Genomic DNA, 16,807 nt, shown 5'->3' with positions numbered 1-16,807 from the left:
GTATTAAATGAGGTCTGCAATATCACATATTCAGCAGTGTTATAACAGTGTAATGAATAATTTTTATTCTGTTGCTGAATAATATTAACTAAGGAAATTTTTTGATAGTGCTTAAAACTATCTAATGATGCTTTCCATAAATATGTCTTTAGAACACATTATTCTTGTTTCTTAGTTCAGTCTCTTCTATGCTTATCATTTTGACACTTGTGTCCTGCCAGCAAGGGATGGCTGTCTAAAAGTTCTAGTAGAAGCTTCTCCCTTTAAACCACGTTACTGATTTAGAGTTGCAATTCATACCGTCTTTCCAAAGGTCTGCTACCAATTTGTCTGAAGACTGGTTCAGCAGAGAAGTCACATTGTCATTTAGCGGATCCATGTTCTTTGTTAGCCAGGAAGTTGCATTGTAGGTAACCTGCAGGAAACAGTGCTACATCAAAAATCTGTTCTTGATAAAGATATCTGGAGTGTCCAAGAACACAGGGCACTGTATTAACACAAAATCATACAAATAATAATAATGTGAAAAGCTTTCTATGGTTGAGAGCTCAGTTGAGTGTTTATTCTTACATGTACTAGCATCTAAGAAGCTTTTTGCAGACATATCCATGGCAGGGCACTTGCCCTGCCTTTAAAAAATCTGCTTGCTAGAAAGGAATCCGAATTACTTGGATTTTCAGGAACCCCGGTGCTGGTTATTTTTGTTTTCATGTGAGCTTAGCACAACCATGAACATTTTGCAAATCTTATTTCATGTTATGTAATTGAAACACTTAATATATACATTATACAATGAAAGCTGTCCCTTATCAGTGCAACTACCGGATTGTTTCTTTTTTAGCACCTGGGCATCAAAGAATCAAAGTTCCCTAAGTCAAAATAGCTCACTCTGTCCAGTACCTTTCCTGCGTAGTGCATTATACAGAACTCAGTTTTATCCTTGAGTTGCTTGGGCTTCTGGAATTTGGGATGGTTGCCTTGTTCTTGACATAGTTTCTCCACAAAGGATGTGTCAGTAGCTTTGGGGAACCAGCACTCTTCATCCAGCAGAGCCAGGACACCTGGAGGGTTGGTCTGCAACGTGAGCAATATCAGGTCAGTATCGTCACAGGCAGAGACAAAGAAAGAGCACCACCTTTTTTATCCCTTATGTTACAAATCCTCCCAGGCAACAAAGGATCTGAAATGCCTTAAATGGCTCTCTTATTGTACTGATATATAACTGACCCTGATGCAACCTATGTAGTATCCCACTTATAGAGATGTAATCTTACTGGTCTTTCAATCAGCTCAATGCAAGGTTGCAGGTCAAGGCCAAAGTCAATGAAATTCCATTCAATGCCCTCTCGCTGGTATTCCTCTTGCTCCAATATAAACATTGTGTGGTTGAAAAGCTGCTGAAGTTTCTCATTAGTGTAATTGATGCACAGCTGCTCAAAGGAATTGATCTGTGAAGAGGAAAAAAGTGAATTTCTAATGTTAGAAAGAGACCTTCAAGAGGGAACTTAAATGACAAGATGAAAATTGCTATCTTCTATTTCTTTTTACATATTGCAATAATTCAAATATAAGGATCCATATTTTTCTAATATAAGGTCTTGAAAATTTACAGTAAGTTCTCAAGTGGTAAATCTTTGTACTGGGACCTGTTCAATAAACCACAGAAAGCAGACCCTGGCTCTAAACCCTGAGCCCTGCAGAAGCCCAGCAGGAGTATGCTGCCAGCCCCTAGCCCTCCCTGCCCAAGGGAAAGGCAAGCAGCCGGGTGTAACAGGCCTGTGGTTCATGTTGGCCACAGGCTGCTAGCCAGCTTGAAAGAACCAAATTGTTTTTGTGGCTCTGAACTTAGATTTTTGTCATCTTATAACCAAACCATTGCATGATAATAAGGAGTTTAGCCAACTTGTGTCGCACAGTACATACTTCAAAAATCTCAAATCCAGCAATATCAAGGATCCCCAAGAAGGAAGCGCCTTGTCTTTTTGTTTTATCAAGAGCTTTGTTTACGCGAGCTAGAATCCAACGGAAAAGACGTTCAAATTGTGCCTTGGCCAAAGCCTCTATGGCAAAGTCCGCCTGAAAAAAAGAAGAGAAAATTGTAAGTGAAAGAAGAAACCCAATTAGCTGCTAATTTCTGTAGAGATAATGAGACAGAAAACTGACATTTCCCTTTAGACAAGGTATAAGAAAAAAAGAAGAAAGGAGAATAGTTTCAGGAGAGCTGAGCAGACTGCAAGTAGATACCTGCTCTTTGGTCTGAGCTTTCTGAACAACATCTCGTCCTACTTTGATCCTTGGGGTTAGAATAGATCTTGTGAAATCCGTCACATTAATCCCCATCAGGTGACACACTTTTTGTGCAGCTAGAATAAAAGAGAGATATTTTATTTCAGATTGAATTTGCTCTTAGCCAGTCAGTAACTGTGAATATGAGCAGCTCAGCAAGCATGTGAAGTTATTTATCTATCTTAAAAGCTCCTCTATTGTACATACAAGAGATGCCACTTGCCATAAAAGTATTATTCATGATCCAAGCAGCAAATTCACTGTTCATCAATTTATGGATTCAAGATTACTAGAAAAAGTAATGATAATTGAGCTGATTTTAAGTATGGTATATCTTTTAAAGCCTGTGAAGTATATATGGAATAACAATTAAATAAAAAATACTGATGAAGAGTGCTTATTCAGCTGCTATTTTATTAATTTTTTAATGTTAACTGATTTTTTTTAAGTGGCAAATCATACCAGTATTGTCTGGCATAGAAGCTTGATCAGTGTTTCTCTCCTTCTTGAAGACAATATTACCCAGTTGTAGGACAGATGAAACAACCCTCAGTATAGCTGTAAGAGAAAGATAATATAAATGAGGGACAGAATGGACACATTTTGAAAGCTCTATTCTCTGCAATAATAAAGATTCATTCTATTGCCTATGGTAGTCTGTACCTCTATGGAAAGAGCTACGTTTGCTTTAAAAGACTGTGCCATAAACTGCAGGAGTTTGGGAGCTGGTTGAGCAGCATCTCAACAATCTGTGCAGTGGACTAAACAGGCCAGTCTGGGAACACCAGCACATCCAAGCTAAGTTGTGCTGGCTCCCCAGGCAGACCCCCAGGTCTCAGGAATTCATCTCCTACTCACAGTGGCTTGTAGCATCTTCCCTGCTCACTCACTTGACAATCTGTATCTCTGTCTTTAAAATAAATTAAAAAAAAAATCTATGGATTACCAGCAGCTTCAAAAATGTGTGGCACTTCTGAAGCCCCAGTTATGCAGGAACATGTGGATATTTAGTTGTGCAATTAAAATCAAATTTATACAAATCTTTGAAGGATTAATGTCAAAGTACAGAAAAGTAATTGATTAATATTTCATTACTAAAATATATATAAATGTGATGTCGCCTAACTTCAGGTAGTAAAATCTACTGATATGTTATAGATGAGATTGTATGAATCTAGGGAGTTCTATTTGTTTATTTGGTAAGCTTACACAGGAGAAGAATACTGTCTAATGGGCTTACACTTTAGAGCATGAAATCAAAGGCGTTCAGACAGTAATACAACGACTCCTGTTGTAATGGAGAATGCTGCTGTCAACACCAATACACATGCCCTGGCAGGAGAATGAACCAGTTTTCATCAGTCACATCATCTGAATTTACCAAGGCTGGGATTTGCATTGCTGTCTTGCAAGGCAAGACATTTTTTTTCTCAGCATCCCTCAGTCACTGATGCAGGGGCGGGATGTGACGGAGCTCTGCTCCTGGCTGCCACAGCTGGTCCAAGGCTCAAGTGATGGGGTGACGCTGTTTCTGCCACCAGGTGTCACTTGGGGCATGGCAATTTGCATCCGTGGGCAATGCACACTGGCATGCATCAGCTGAAGCCCTGCACACTCCTAGGAACAGTGAGAGGTAAAAGCTGTGCAGATAGATGTCCCTGGCAGGCCCACATTTTCAAGATAGTTTAGTTGTTGGTTCATGCTCTTTGTTTTTATTTCTCTTTTTTCTGAATCAGTGAATACAAATATGAGCTATTTGAGCCTGTTCCATTTCTTTCAAAATTAAATCAGAATATTTTGCAACTTTTTCATGCTAGTTGTTGGAAAATTCTGAAAAAATGGCTTTAAATGGTCATTACTGTTGTTAGAGCTGGCTTGAATTCAGTAGTCTGTTCTGGGTATGTATGGACTTCTTCTAGTGAGAAATCTTCCCTTTCATAAACACGAATTACCTTTCAAAACACCACGTTATAGTACTTTTGCATGCTGACAACTGCACCGATGCTGTGGAATTCAAATGGGTCAGGAGCGCATGCCATGTTCCTCCTACAAGCAGGTCTCTGGAACTTCTAAGAAAAAGCCTTGCAATTCTTCATTCAGACGGACAGCAAAATATTGTGACAATTATTTTATTTGATTTGTGTTTAAATTACTCTATAGAGCTGCCCTGTGCATCACCACGTGTTCTGTGCATCACAGAGATAATTTCTCTTTGATGATATGTACTCTATTTTCCAATATAGGTGGTGATTCTTCAATATTTTTTTCACTGTGTTTCCAGCAAGTGCTGCCAGCTTAAATGTTTGAAGGAGGTGCTTTGCAAAAAGTTTTCATTATTGGCTTCAGCTGCTCCCACCGGTACCCTCTGCAGCAATGGGAAAAGGTAGGCCACTGTAGTAATTTTTTTTAAGTAGAACTTTTCTAACAACAACCTAAAAGCAGTAGATCGCAATTAGATCTCCTTGCAAGTCAAGAACAGTCACCCTAATACTCACAAGACTTCCTGAAGCATCGCCCTGTTTAATACAAAGGTGGCAATGATTCCAAGGAGGCTGTAGTATTTTGTGTCATGGATCTATGACAGCAGTTTCAGTGTCTTTACTGCCAGTCTGTTCTCAGCCCCTGCTATCCTCCCCCCAGATTCCTGCTGCTGGTTTATGTTGTCTTCAGGCACTGTACTGCCACCAGTTCGGTTGCTTGTTGTTACTGGCTCTGACCATGCTGCTTGTGTTATGTGATCTTGATCCTGTGTTTAGATCCTGCCTTGATCTTGTGTCTCCTGATCATGCAGAACTAAATTCCCATATTATTCTTAAGGTCAGGTAGAAACAAATCTGTGCTTGAGAAGTTTCGCCTTATGAGAGAACCTTCATTCTCTTTCCATGAGACATCTATGGTTTAATTGATCTAATACTTCCTGAGAAGGAGGGAAATCTATGGGCACTAATTCACAGTGCACTTCTTAGAAACAGTAGCTAGGTAACGGTTGGTAATAGTTTTACACAGAGGAAACAAGAGGGCAAGAGTTTAAATAACATGGGTACATTTAGAATCCTCCAGTTGGTGGTTCATGCAAGATCGCACTTCTCCAAAGAAACATGGACATAAAATCTAAATAATCTTAATTTTCTTATATGAATGTAGAATCTTACTTCATACGTATATTTTCAAAGTGATTATTCTGGACAGAATTAACCTCTGTGCATTTGCATCTCTATATAGTGTCACTTGCAGATGTATACCTTGAATACAATCTTGCTAACAATTCTCACCTATCTGTTCCTCCTCAGTAAAGCCCATAATTGTCATGGCTTCCAAGGTCTCCTGGAACATCTCATCATCTTGTTGAGCAGGAATAGGCACGTGGCCATTAGACAGAAAGGTATAATTGCTGAAGCCTTCCAGCAACAGATCACCTAAAAAGCAACGAAGACAAGCTTTACTTAAGTGCATCAATTTAATGCTCTTGGTTCATGAATTCTCCCAATGAACATCTCTCCCAAAAAAACCAGTGTTTTCACCAAAGGAAGACTCTGCTTGTATGAGGAGTTTAGGGTTTCATGGTGCACAAATATTTTCAGAATAACTCTTCATTTAGCAAGCTTGATTATGTTAAGTTTCCAGTTTTCATTAGTAACTGGGGAATGTCTCTGCCCCTCAGTGGAATTTTGCACCCTATGGACTCAAATCAGAGCCATTCTTCCCAAAAGTCTTTCATTTAACACCATGTGTAACCTACTCAGAATTACACCTCTCCCTGTGGGGATTCATATCAGGTAATACTAAGAATGGAACCAGGTAACAACCATAGTGGGCCAGACCAAAAGACCCTTCAGCCCTATACTGTGGCCAACAACAGATTCTTAGGTAAGGAGTGTAAAAACCAGGGAAAATACAGAGTTATCCATTGCTTTATACATTCTTTGGCAACCAGTGATTTAGGGAAAGATGTCATATTTGAACCATATATGATGTTCCAATATCTAATGTTCCATGTCTAATCCTTTTTTTTTGGATCCACTTACACTTTTCACCTTCTCAACGTTCTGAAGCTATGGGTTTCACAGTGCAATAATGTGCTGTGGGAAAGACATTCTCTTAATTTAAAACCACAAGCCAATATTTTTATTGGGAACCCCAATTTCTTTCATGTAAAAAATGAGTAATTCTTCCCTATTCATCTTCTCGATATCATTCAAGATGGGATCTGAATGGGTTTACATGTCCTGTAAATTGAAACATCCTGTAAACTGCAAACAACCTGGCTCAAACAGGTGGACATAAATTGAAGCTTTCTTATAATTCACCTGAGAGAATTATTTTCTATAGCTAAAGATTTGTTCATTATAGAAAGGATTGAATGACATACAATTAAAGAAGTTAAGATAAATTACTTAAGTAAGCCATTGCTGACTGTTCAATGAGATCTAAGAATCATTAGCAAGTAACTTACTTCTCATTTGTTCAGAAGCTCCAGCAATCAAATAGTAAAAGATATGAAACGTTCGCTCATCTTTAGCCTGACGAATAGCACGGGATTTTTCAAGCAAATCTGTTTGTCAAGTGTGTTAAAAAAAATCAGTAACATATTTCAGTCCTCCCTTAATTGTGCCATCAGCCTCAGAACCATCAATAGCATTGCTGAAATATTGCCACGAGCTTGTCTACCATGAACATGCGTCTAATTCTGTGGCAGGAGCTCTCGTATTGGTAACATTCTCACCACAATGAGTAGATCAATTTCCTACCTCTTATTGTATGGTAAATGCTGGTAATCATGGTAATAAGCACTACGATAGACATAAATGCTTCTGAAATCAAATATATAAAAATAGTATTCACAATATAATTCAAACCACTTTTAAAATGAGGTACCAATATAATCTTTTCAACATAAGGTGGGGCTGCTAGACAAAAGCTCTTGAGGCCAGTATTGTAGGTATAAAAGCAATAAAAGCAAATTTTATTTATGGTCCATTTTTGTGACTCTAAACTACTAAAAATGAAGTTGGCAATAGTGTAAGTATTTCAGTATCAGTCAGTGATTCACTTTTTTAAAGCTATAGTGCTATAGATAAAACTTCAGTTAAGACCAAAAAAATTAAAACCTGATTTTTTCTAAAGATCACTTGTCAAAATAAAAGCAGAAAGATAAACTGTTTGTTGTTTGATGCTACACCCAAGAGATATGGTCCTTCTTCATAGCTGCATCTTTCTTTCTCATTTATTGGAGCAAGCAGCTCTTTCTCTATGCTCATCTGAGCATAGAGAAGCAGCACTGAGGAATCTAGCTACATATTAATTTGTTCATTAAAACACGCTGTCTCATAAACATAACCAAGGGAAGAGGCAACAGTACTTGGCAAGCAAAGTCAGGCTGAGCTGAATTTCTCTGATATGTCTGTACTTTCTTCCTGAAAATATACATTGAGGTTATTGCTATATAGCTCACTGCTCTGGGTGAGTCATTTGAAACAGCAGGGCAGTATTTAGCATCCAGAGCAGACAAGTGCTCTGGAGATATCTAGCACTTGATGCTATCTGGGGCATCAGCACTGGCAAAATATTTGCTTCACTTCAGTTGAGTGAGTTTCCAGAACATGTAATTTCTGAGCATGGCAGTTTAACAAAATATGCAGAGATCAAGTCAATTCCAGGATAAATTGTCCCTTGGTTTGACAAAGGGAGAGGAACTGTAAGGACCCTTAGACAGCTCTTTTGGCTGCACCAGCTTCTTTGGCTTTTCCTGTCTCTTTTGTCTTTATTAATATAAAGTCTTTAGAGGGGTGGAAGGGAAAGGTATATTACTTTTATTAAAATGACCCTTCAATCTCCCAGACATGAACTAGAAAGCTATCATACTAAGTATCATATAGACTTCTCCCTTAACAGGTTATTCTCAATGCTTTTTCTTGGAATGCCTCTATCCCAGTACAACATATATGACCTTTGCTATACCTAAACAGCAGGGGACGTGCAGCCACAGGCTTGATCATTCAGTCTCCAAGGCTGAGGACCCTTCTCTTACAGAAAGCAGGGTGCACAGGGCTGAGGGTGAGACCGTACTGAGCATCTGGACTTCATCCCAACATATGGTCAGGACCAGGACAAAGTGCCAAACCTGGACTTGAAAACTGGGAAGCACTTTCCAAGTTTCTGGGTAAACTGTAGTGGTAATACCAAGCATTCAGTGTTTTTTCAAAGTGCCTGTCACAGCACCAGTAAGAAACAGTAAAGTTTCAAAACTTTTTATGCAGCTGGAAATGTAGACCACTGGGAACTGGAGTGACCCATGCAGGATCACACTGATACGAAACAAAACGACCGCATAGCTCTCAATATCACATGCAATCTTAATCACAAAACAATCTTTTCCCATTATCTTATTATTGGGACTCTGCTTTTAAAAACCCCTGCCGTTGCCGTAGGTATGGTGCTTCCATTTTCTGAAGCTGTATATGGGGAATAGCACACTTTCCTATAGCTGAGAAAACAGACCTGAAAATGTAAACATGAGAGTAAGACAAACTGAAAAGCTGGTATCAGCATAAATGGAGCCACTTCCCTCCATCTTTGTTTATACCAGCCTCAGCAATATTTGCCTTTCTTAGACATGCAGTGGAGCTTGTTTATCTTACTTCCTTCTGCTCACCCTAGTTAGCTTCCAGTGCAGCTCACTGAAAAGGATACAAGTCTCTATGTTTGCTCCGACAATGTAGCCTGTCACATCAAAGTTGATGCGGATGAATTTGCCCTGTGAATGAAAAGAAGATCTAGATTGGGCTGTTCTTTCAGGTTATGCCAGGTTTTCCAACATTAGTATTTAGCCTGTTTAATAAGACATGTACATCGTCCTCTTAACAATAACATGCTTGATTCCCTCCTGCTGGGGCAACCCGTGGAAAAGCCTGAAAGGAAGTGAACTTCTCTGATATTCCCTCTGCAGAGATTTGCCCCCACATTTCGTTCAGGCACTTAGAGGGAAAGGAGTCCTCCCTACTGGACCAGGCTTTGGAAGCTGGGGATATGACAACATCTATTTTCTACTTTGATTTCCACAAGTTCAATGAGGGAATAGCATTGGATCTGCATAACTCCCTCAGCTAAGGTTCATCTGCGTGGATCCCTGAACTTTGCAGGGAGAGAGCAGAGGTGGGAGAGGAGGGTCTGCAGGGAAAACAAGCGTTTGCCAGCACTCCCAGGAAAAAGTGTCATCAAATAGTGACAGCCCTCAGCTCACATCATTCTAACTTGAATCCGTATGACTGTTTTTTCTTTCTCTCCAGTAGTTTTTAATTTAATATATTAACCTCTCTTGCTAAATAACAGTCACACCTTATAAGATATATGCTCAACATATATCTCATATGGTGCAAAGGAAAAGAAAGTATAGATTTTGTTTGCAAATATTCTGAAGGTGGATATGTCCTGGAGCAGGAACTGACTCTGGAAGGCCACACATAGACTGCTAAATTGTGAGACGACAATGGTATTGTCAAGTTTGGGCTTGATCTTTAATTTTCTATAAGGCCAAATTCCTATTTCAGAGAGGAATTCTATACTGTTTTTAAGGGATTCATTTTAAGACGCTCTTTAGAGAGAAGCACTGATGAGGGCCACTCTCATCATGTTTTAAAACACGTTGTGTTTTAAAAGATGCTGTACCTCCCCCCTACGTAGACCCAACTGGATTTCTCCTACTTACGAATCTGGAGGAGTTGTCATTCTTCACTGTTTTGGCATTTCCAAAAGCTTCAAGAATAGGGTTTGCCTGTAGAAGCTGTTTTTCCAGCTCACCCTAAAATTCATTCAGACACAGTTAACCCTAAACTTCACAATTACTTAATTTAAACCAACGTATGTTCACTGGAGAAAAATGTGAAAGACAATTTAAGCCTCTAACTTTTTTTTGCTGAATACTGCACTTCATGTGGATTTGTTTTCATTCTCTGTTAATCTTTGTGTTTATATATTTGTGCAGTTGACTGCTATCCTGTATACACGACCCTTTTCCAGCCCTGTTGCCTGTGACAGATCAAAGTCTATTAATCTGTTTAGCATCATGACTGGCCTTTCTTAAAAAAAAAGGGTCATTCAATGTCAAATATATTTTTTTTTCCAGTTTAATATGATTTTTAGAAGGGATATTCTTAAAGGAACCTCTAGCATGACTTTTTCAAGTTAGTTTATTGAAATCCTTTGCTAGCAAATGACAATGTAATTAGAATAACTTGCCGAGAATCATTTTAATGTAATGCAGCACAAAGCTACAAAGCAGATTTCATCAAGTCTATTAATAATGATCCATGCAAGGCTATTTAGGTTAAATATGGAAATGCATTGATTTATTTCAAACTAGGATAATGAATTCTCATGCAAACACACAAACTTCATATTATATTGTTAATTGTGATTGGTAATTGCTAATGAAACAAATCATGCAATGAAACAAGCATGCATTTAATACTCCTATTTCTAAACAAATCAATGAAGTTGAAAAAATCCTTTGCTTATGAATACAGCTTTTTTGAACTTTTCATTCAGCTCTATCCTATGAGGTCACTCACTTTCACGTTTGCTTCTTTTCATCCTATTCTTTGAGTACTACTCTGCAATAACATGCATTATTTCAAATAACTCACCCTGAAAAGGAAAAAGTCCTTGATAGATAATAGGATATAATTTAAATAATTTTAATTAGAAAATAAGGCAATATTTAGGTTGAATCTAGGGGAAATAATTTGGAAAATGAAAGTGCTTCCCAATTAATGTGCAAAACTGGTAACCTTTTTCTGCCATTCCTGAATGTCTTGTAACTTATGTGGCAACGATGAGAACTGTCTCAAAAATATCAGTAAAAAGCAACAGATTGTTAGCAAATGGCTAAACTTATCTGCGTGGTCACGAGACGAGAGAATGAGCACCTTCCTGAGAGCATAGATCTTTCAAGAGCTAAGGCATGTATCAAGACTGCATTTTGAAAAAAAGAAAAGAAAAACCCCACCAAAAATCCCCCCAAACTTACTACCTAATAGTTGAAGGAAGAGGGAAGGAAGATTTCCAAACAAGCTAATACAGGAGTCCTAGAATAAGTCATGAATTCCGAAAAGTCCGTGAAGTTTCTCTGTACTGAGCAACTCTTTCCAGTTGCACTCTGTAGACTTAAAAACTCCGCTATAAGCATAGGGTGTTGCTGAAATCAGATGTTGACAACTAAAATAGAGCCTTGTCTAAGGCTAAACTGAGACAGATACCACCTGCTTCTAGTGAGAACTGAACTATGCCATAAACTCGGAGTATAAAACTGTGGCTCCAAATTACTAGCATTTTATGCAGCTGTAAGTCCACTGAACTCCAGTGAGTTGCCTATGCCAGCAATGAATTAGTTTTTTTGCAGAGAGCTTGTCAAATGAAGTACTAAATTAACTAAGGGGCAACACATTGCCCTTTGTCATAGCCAAAGTCTGAGAGGCAGCAGTCAGAATGGGGGGAAAAAAGACCCCATTAAAAAAAAAAATCCCATTTGCCTGCCACAGAAACAGAAAGAGTATGCCAGCAAACCTGCCTGTATTCCCAAAGCATTGGTATGCTGGTATGGCACACCACAGTACAGGAGGGCCTAGGAGGGCCTGTAAGAAACTGCCCTAACAAACACACCTGCAGACACACGCTGCAGTGGGAATTGCTCTGTTACACATCATAGCAGCAAGCTAAGAACATGCTAACTTTTGTGGATGTGAACAATTCTCAACAGTTACATGAAAATGTAAAATTGAAAGCAATATCAAATGGAAAGCATGCAGCCAACCAAAGCAATCAAACACCGTGAGGTTTAGGAATTATTTCACAACAGTCCTAAAAAGTTCAACCTGAAGCACAGAAAGCATTTGGGTATTTTCATTCAGAAATCACATTGCTCAATTTCAGGCTGAGTGGCTCTTTCAGGATCGTGGGACATTTCATTCAAACTATGGCAATTTGAACACACACATATAGAAGAGAGTGATATTTGAAAGATGACCCTGCCTGTGTCAGACCTCATTCTTTACCATGGAGCCTGACACAGTTAGGGTTGATTTGTGAGAGCATTTGGCGCTATTGTTGCTTTTTATCATATCATACAATATATTTCAACAAAATCTCTCTTAAATTTTCGAGGTGCAACAATAGCATGCAGATCTACACTCAGTGCCTTAAACACACATCAAAGAGTCTAAGTTACTCACGTAAGAAAAAGATGGACCTTGCTGTATTGAATAACGTGGTATAAAACAAGTGTCAGTATCATTTCCATTACACAGACATTTTTATTGTTTTTCCTGTATTAAAATAACCAATACACAGTTTCCATGCAAATAAACCAGGAATACAAATACAAACAATCTATTGCAGACATACCAAGAGTACAAATACCATTAACATATATAGAGTATTTTAACTGAAGGAAAAAAAACCCTGAAGCAAAGGGATGGGATTTGGATCCAGTCCCAGGTTAGTCTCCCAGGACCAGACAAGGACAGATATTTTTATGGTAAATCCCCAGTTCTTCTCTGGTGCAACTGAGGCATTTTGTTATTCGTTATTTTTTAATGACTGAAATTGCAGCGTCAGTAGTCCCGGTCACTGAATTACTATTTGTCAGCATGTTATAGAACAACTTAGACTTTCTCTCAGCTCCCATCTGGTGGATATTTGCCTTCAGGTCTGTCTCAGGGCCAGTTTGATCCTGAGACTCACGTCTCAGGATCAAAGAGGTCAGCAGCAACTGCAGTTACATGCCCGTTAGGAATGGCCTTGAAACCACAAGTTCATTTCCCCCAGCCACTCACTGAGCAGGGACCCAGTAGGAAGAAATAAGTTTTTTGCGTAAACATTCAACAAAGGAAAATGATGCCTTTAGTCTTGGACTCTTTCCACTAAATTTAATCGCAGATTTCTAGAAAATACTACCCAAAGGGACATCTACTCCCTCCCCTGCCCCAAAGCAGAATCTGCTGTACATAAACAACAATTATTTATGGTGGAAGAGGCCAGGCTGCACTCTGGGGTCCTCTGTCTGCCGGCATACAGGGTAGGCAAGGGCAGCTCCAAGAGCCAGCACAGGTGTGGTCATGAGATTTTTACTTCATTTCCCACTGCCCTACTAATTACTTATTTTGGACCCAGTCTTGCATGGGACACACTGAAATGTCTTCCTGAATTAAGCCTGTTTTGTCATAAAAGTGAATTACTCAAACTTCTGCAAAAAAATGTAGCAACATTCAAACGGCTGGAAATGACGTAGGACCTGGAGTTGTTATCACTGAAAACAACAAAGACAGTTGAGAGCCTCAGCCATGCTAATGATCTCCGGGAACTGGGCAGGTATAAGCTCATATTATGGTTCAGAGCAAGGAAATGAACTTTAGTCACTAAGGCAAGACTATTACAAATTTTGGAAGGAACAAAATACTTTTAAAAAAATTGGGCCTGTCAAAATTGTTGTCTCTGACAGAGGAGTAAAAAGAAAAGAGAAGTTTTATACTGGGACTCTTTGCTAGTTAGTAAGAAAACTTGCTTGCTAACAAAGCCAATCAAAACTTTGGAAGTTTAAATGCTGGTATACATTTTTGTGATGCAGTTGGAAAATGTGTTCGTTAAAGGCTTTCCCAAACTTCATAGTTGCCAGGGGCCAAGGGCAAAATAAGGATCCAAGCCCCTGCAGACTTCAAGGGCTTCATGCTAGGATATAAATAGGTGCTATGCATATGGAAAGCTATGAATATTTCTCTTCTAGCGAAGTACATTCTGATTTGATGCCTAAGGGGGTGTCAAAAGTTTTTTTTTTCCATAAACATAGAGCTGTGATGTAATTATGTACTCTTAATATGTCGACTCTTTGGCAAGCCACAGATGTTGACTTGCTGTTAGCACAGTCAGCTCAGTACAGTCCTAACAGGCTTGAAGACGAGTTGAATACGGAAGAGCTCACTTACAGTGATGGTGGTGTCCTTTTTGCCCTTATGTGATGAAGCAACAACAGCCAGGTACTGAATGACCTTTTTGGTATTTTCTGTCTTGCCAGCACCAGATTCACCTCTGAGGGGAAAGAAAGTAACACAAAAGAAGGTAGGTAACTAGTGGGCTCCTTCTGCCATGTGATGTATTTAGTGTATAAAAACAGGACTGGAAACTGCCTGGCTCAGTTAGCATTTACCCCAGAACACGACCTCTCCGAATCCACCTGACTTCAGCATGCAAAGAACGCATTATCAGAGCTATATCTCTGTCCTGTTAGTATTTTGACTGGATATTGGGCCATTTAAGGCAATTCTAAAACATGATGCATTTTTGAATGGCAGTTCATCTTGCTTTGGCAGCATCTGAACATTTATGAGAAGTGGAGCTGGCAGGGAGTCTGCTTGTGTTTTAAGACCAACAAATACATTAACTATGGTATGGTACAGCAGTAAGAAAAAACATCAGCAGTAATAAAATAGATTTCTCTTCTGAAACTCTGGCATTAAAGTAGACTAACAGCTTGTATCAGTGCTGGAGAATAAGCGAGTGATCCTGCCTCATCTGAACTCCATGTTCAAACGCTCCTTGAATTCAGCGAGACCAGAGCTGGGACTGCCTGAGGTGTCCCTGCTAACCGGATAGTAAGGGACATCTTGTGTGGGGAGGTGTCTGACCAGCAGAATGGGCACCCTGGCTGTGCTCCGTGCAGAGTCCCTTGGGTAGCAGGAGGGCAGTGGTAACTTTTCACCTCCCGGAGGACTTCCAGGGTTAAGTTTACTTACAACTCTTAAGCCCTTTCTCAAAGTAAAATACTGGTTTTCAAAGCACAGGTACGAGGGCCAGATTTACACAGTCTTTTCTCAGAAGAACATTTCCAGCCTACTTTTCCCTCTCTGAGTGCCACATTACATTGTCTCAAGTCTTCTAGATACCTTTGGCTCTGATGATTATATAGACGAAAATGTTTTTATACTGTCCTGTCTCAGCAATCAAAAAGGGCATTAAAGTGGGTGTGGATGTAATAAATAGTTCTTTCAACTGTATCAACTAGTGCTGTGAGGAGGGCAACAGTCTAAATGTAAGTTGGACCTCTTTGTCTTTGGATTTAAACTAAAATGGATTTAAAAATAAAAAGAACAATACATTCAAAAATCCCATGGATATTTGTCAACTCTTTTGAAGCTGAAACTATTTAGCTGGATCCATTGCAGTTCTGCTTCTTTTCCTAATTAGGAAATACAGGAGTTAATTTTCCCTACCAAGGGACCAGTGATAAATGGACGTAAAAAATATGAGTAAGTGCTGGGCAGAACTTTCAAGATGGGCTGACATTGATGTAAACCTTAGGAAACCAGAAACAATTCCTGCCTGAGGTATGACATGATGAGAAGTGTTTCTTCTGGCTTTTAGAGTTTTAACCAGAAATAATTGAGATGAATATGTTCCTTTTCACAAGACCTGGGTTAATTTGCACAGTTTAGAGGTTGGATTTGTCTCTGCCTGGGCTTCAGTGCTAAAACGTTTCCATGTTTTATTGATAAAAATTAAGTGTCCTGGGAACAATTCCAAACCAAGCACACCAATTTGAAGACATATGCATACAAAGTTTTCAGATAAATCTACCTTACAACTTTGTTTCTTTGGAAAAAAAATAACCCCCCCCAACATTTCTTCAAACAAACCCCGGGCTTTGAACTATTGCATGTTATTAAAGGTTATTTGTAGTTCATCACTACATGAGTTGCATTTCCTTTCTCCCAGGGCAACAGTGCCCATCATTTGGCTTTCCCCTGAATCCCTGTGAATATTACCATATATGGCATCATTTTACTTGTAATTATCCTACCATACTGTAATGCTTAAGTTACTTAACATTTTGTTCTGTGCTTTCATCCTTAACTCTTTGCTCTTGCACAGGATGAGGGTTTTCCTATTTTCTGCAGATAGACTTTGAGGCTTTAACTTCCTTTTGAAGTGGACAATAAAAAGTTCTTCAACAGGAAATGAAAATGTTTCAACATGAAATGGAAAACTGACAGGATCTCGACAGGTACAAGTAGGAAAAATACCTCTAAAGTCATTAAGTAATGAAGAATAATGTCCATAGCTGATGAATACATCTAATTTTTCAACACATCAGATCGTTTTTAAGTGCCCATGACAATAGACAGGTATGACAAACAAGAATCCATTAAACAACATTAGTAGCCCTCAAACTCTGAAGGATACATCACAGCTGTATGACAACGTCTAGATTTCATCTCAGTGATAAAATACCACGTGTTTGAAAACTAACTAATGCGGAGGAACGGCTAGATCAGGTTCAATGCCTCTGAACATCAAGAAGCTTACAAGGGAGAAGACCCAGGAGGAGGAGAGCATGTGAATCTCTTAGTTTGCTTCACAGGTGGATGACATTCCTAGAACTACTGAGCTGCAACAGAATTGGTCATGCTGTTTTTTTTCTCTGCATCTGCCTTGAAGTACCACCATTTCTGGGGTGGCAGAAACAACTTTCATT

At 39.1% G+C, this 16,807-nt stretch overlaps 1 protein-coding gene across 3 annotated transcripts in view; it reads right to left on the bottom strand.

The window, feature by feature from the left end:
- MYH11 (myosin heavy chain 11) overlaps positions 1-16,807 on the bottom strand; it is a 64,379-nt gene that overhangs the window by 21,311 nt on the left and 26,261 nt on the right. For 2 of the 3 annotated variants that reach the window (XM_076351206.1, XM_076351208.1), the window contains exons 5-16: positions 14,262-14,364; positions 12,513-12,533; positions 9,992-10,084; positions 8,977-9,040; positions 6,740-6,838; positions 5,559-5,702; positions 2,749-2,844; positions 2,245-2,363; positions 1,924-2,076; positions 1,275-1,448; positions 901-1,074; positions 301-415 (exon numbers count right to left, since the gene is read on the bottom strand). In XM_076351206.1, coding sequence (XP_076207321.1) covers positions 301-415; positions 901-1,074; positions 1,275-1,448; positions 1,924-2,076; positions 2,245-2,363; positions 2,749-2,844; positions 5,559-5,702; positions 6,740-6,838; positions 8,977-9,040; positions 9,992-10,084; positions 12,513-12,533; positions 14,262-14,364 — 1,355 coding nt within the window. The remainder of the gene's footprint in view (positions 1-300; positions 416-900; positions 1,075-1,274; positions 1,449-1,923; positions 2,077-2,244; positions 2,364-2,748; positions 2,845-5,558; positions 5,703-6,739; positions 6,839-8,976; positions 9,041-9,991; positions 10,085-12,512; positions 12,534-14,261; positions 14,365-16,807) is intronic. The other variant, XM_076351207.1, reaches the window with a different exon arrangement.

This window comes from Aptenodytes patagonicus, chromosome 13 (assembly GCF_965638725.1).
Source record: "Aptenodytes patagonicus chromosome 13, bAptPat1.pri.cur, whole genome shotgun sequence".
Lineage (NCBI taxonomy): Eukaryota > Metazoa > Chordata > Aves > Sphenisciformes > Spheniscidae > Aptenodytes > Aptenodytes patagonicus.
The sequence above is the reverse complement of the archived record's forward strand: the minus strand, read 5'-3'. Positions and strand labels throughout refer to the sequence as shown.